This window comes from Lupinus angustifolius, chromosome LG02 (genome assembly GCF_001865875.1).
Source record: "Lupinus angustifolius cultivar Tanjil chromosome LG02, LupAngTanjil_v1.0, whole genome shotgun sequence".
Lineage (NCBI taxonomy): Eukaryota > Viridiplantae > Streptophyta > Magnoliopsida > Fabales > Fabaceae > Lupinus > Lupinus angustifolius.
Genome location: NC_032010.1, coordinates 21,008,479 through 21,011,293, shown reverse-complemented (window position 1 = coordinate 21,011,293; position 2,815 = coordinate 21,008,479). Strand labels below are relative to the sequence as shown.

General features: G+C 30.3%; 1 protein-coding gene across 1 annotated transcript; it reads left to right on the top strand.

The window, feature by feature from the left end:
* LOC109338907 lies at positions 1-1,231 on the top strand. The gene has a single exon (XM_019576257.1). The coding sequence runs from the start codon at positions 62-64 to the stop codon at positions 1,010-1,012; it is 951 nt and encodes a 316-aa protein (XP_019431802.1). The 5' UTR covers positions 1-61; the 3' UTR covers positions 1,013-1,231.

The following is a 2,815-nucleotide window of genomic DNA, read 5'->3' as shown; positions in this document are numbered from 1 at the left end:
AGTTTTATATAAACACCAAAGCTCTTGAGTGACAATATATTATATTGTTCTCTTTCATACTATGGATCATGCACTACCTCCTTCTACTATCATCACCATCTCCCATGAGGATTTCTGTCTCTTCCACAAAATGGACAGAAAACTCTATTGGATCCTTGTGATCAACCTTTATCGTAACCCAACCGAGTCCATGCAAGTTCTTGCTATGTGGCTATGGTTAGAGAGGTTAGGTTATCGTCATTTGGTAAAGAAAATAACCTCTCTTCCATACACCTTGATAAATGAAGTTGCAGATGAAACTCTCTCATGTCTCAAATACATTAATGCTACCAACTTTAGCTACTTCTCTTACTCCATTCCCTTCACTTCTGAACCTTGTGATATCTCTCTTCTACAAAGCATTGTGGACAAAGAGATATCTTCACAATCTTTGTATGATAACAAAGATTACGTACTTCAAGGGGTGGCAGGAGTAATGAATAACGTGTGTGTTAGAGCATTCTCTGATATAATGCAGCATGCTATTACTGGGAACACAATTGAGAAAAAAGCTGAATCTCAAAGGAATGTGTCAGATCAAAGTGCAAAACCACAACAACAACAGAAACCTTTATGGTTTGGCTCAATTGCACCATCTAATCTTCACTCTTTCAGCAACATGGTTCAGGGTGGTGCAAGTCATGATCATCAGATTCATGTGCATAATCTAGCACAAGAGAACATCAATATAGAACTAGTACCAGCAGATGAGAGGACATTGTTTCTGACCTTTTCTAAGGGGTACCCGGTTGAAGAATCAGAGGTGAGAGAGTTTTTTACAAAGGTGTTTGATGATTCTGTGGAGGCATTGTACATGCAGGAAGTGCAACCAAATGAACAACCATTGTTTGCTCGAATGATTTTCCGCAACAAATCAACTATTAACATGATTATTGGAGGGTCAAGTAAGGCCAAATTGAGCATCAATGGAAAACATGTTTGGGCTCGTAGGTTTGTGCCAAAACGTACATGAACTATGTAACAGCTATAGTGGTGAATCATCTAGGAGTGCAAGGAAGGTGTAGAAAAATTAAGTTGTGTGTAATTTATGCTGATCATGCAGTAGTTTGTATTTTGTGATGCCTATTACTTTTGGTTTTGTGTTGTCTAAACTTGTCTGGGAAATGCATTGGTTATGATATAGTTGTTATGTCATTCTCATCCATATGAATGAAGTTGAAGTTTTTTTTTTTATGAAAATATGCTATGCTATTGATTCATGATATAATGTTGTTGAAATTTAATTCCACAGATTTACAATCGTAAGCGAGCTAACAATGCGTATTCCTAGTTGAAATGTTTACATTAAAATTATTTGCAAAGTAAAATTTTAACAACATTCCCAAAAATTCATATCCAGATTTCATATATATATATATATATTGTATATCATAAATTCATTGTTCTTGTATTTATGTTTCTGGCATTGGAAATTGCAAATATTGTGTGTGTTTATGTCCTTAGATGTTTGCTACATACAGCTGCTAATCTGAGTCAATGTGTATCTGTATACCTATCCTTTTTGTAACAATACTATCATGATGTGATATTTAATATTAAGATTGTTTTTATTTATTTACAGGACAGAAAAAGAAGACATCATTTTAAATTTTACATATTACAAGGATCAATGTAATAAATAACTTTGAAGTCACCCATATCAAATATTATTTATACATCAAAAATATTAAAATATAGAGTAAATTACAATTACACCCACTAAGTTTTAGTGAAATTATAAATCACCTTTTATTTTTTCTACATCTACATAAATACTCCATAATTTATATATCTTCATTACACTCATTATCTCTACATGAGAAATAAGTGTAATATTTTAAACAAAAAATATGATAAATGCAATTAAGTTAAACAAAACATGCTATATTGTGGAAATAAGTCTAAATAATATAGAAGTTAATGTATGTTCATTATTTTTTTGTTAAAAAATGTATCAAGAATTCTAAAGAGATATTGCATAAATGATCTTACACTATATCGTAATGAACCAAAAATAATGAAGAGATATTGACTCGTATATTATTTGGATTTGTCTCCATAATATATCATATTTTGTTTAACTTAGTTACACTCATCGCCCTTTTTATTTAAAAAATTACATTTTTTATCCGGTAGTGATAGCCAGTGTAATGTGTATATAAATTAGGGGTTTTCTGTATAAGGGTGGAAACAAGCCAGACCAGACCAGACTTTGCCTTAAACAAGCACTATAACGCCTATATTTTTCCTAATATGAATTAGGATTTTTGCTTAGTGTATTAAATTGATTTTTATTATATAATTGAGAATATATGTGTATTTAAAACATTGTACTAAAGTGTAATGTTTTCTTTTTTAAATCTATTCATATATTTTTAGAACATGAGATTTTGAATATGAGTATGATATAATATATTTAGGATTAGTAGCATAGTTAGATTGATTCTTTTAAATTATAAGATTTGTTATAGGTTTATCAATCCAAATTGCCTTATGACTAATATAAATTTTTGGAATAATAACAATAAGAAATGTATTTAGTAATTGATTAAAATAGAATATAATAATATGTTATTAATATTCTTATATGATAATTATATATGCATATTTCAATTGATTTAAAAAGAGTTAAGAAAAATAAAAATAAAAGGGATTGTCCCTTTCTTTGGGGAGGAACCAGAACGTAACATTGGGGAGGAGGAGAAGAAGAAAAGTGGTGAGTCATTATCTTCTTCCTCCATTGTTTTTCTTTTCCTTTCTCTCATTCTCTTTCTTT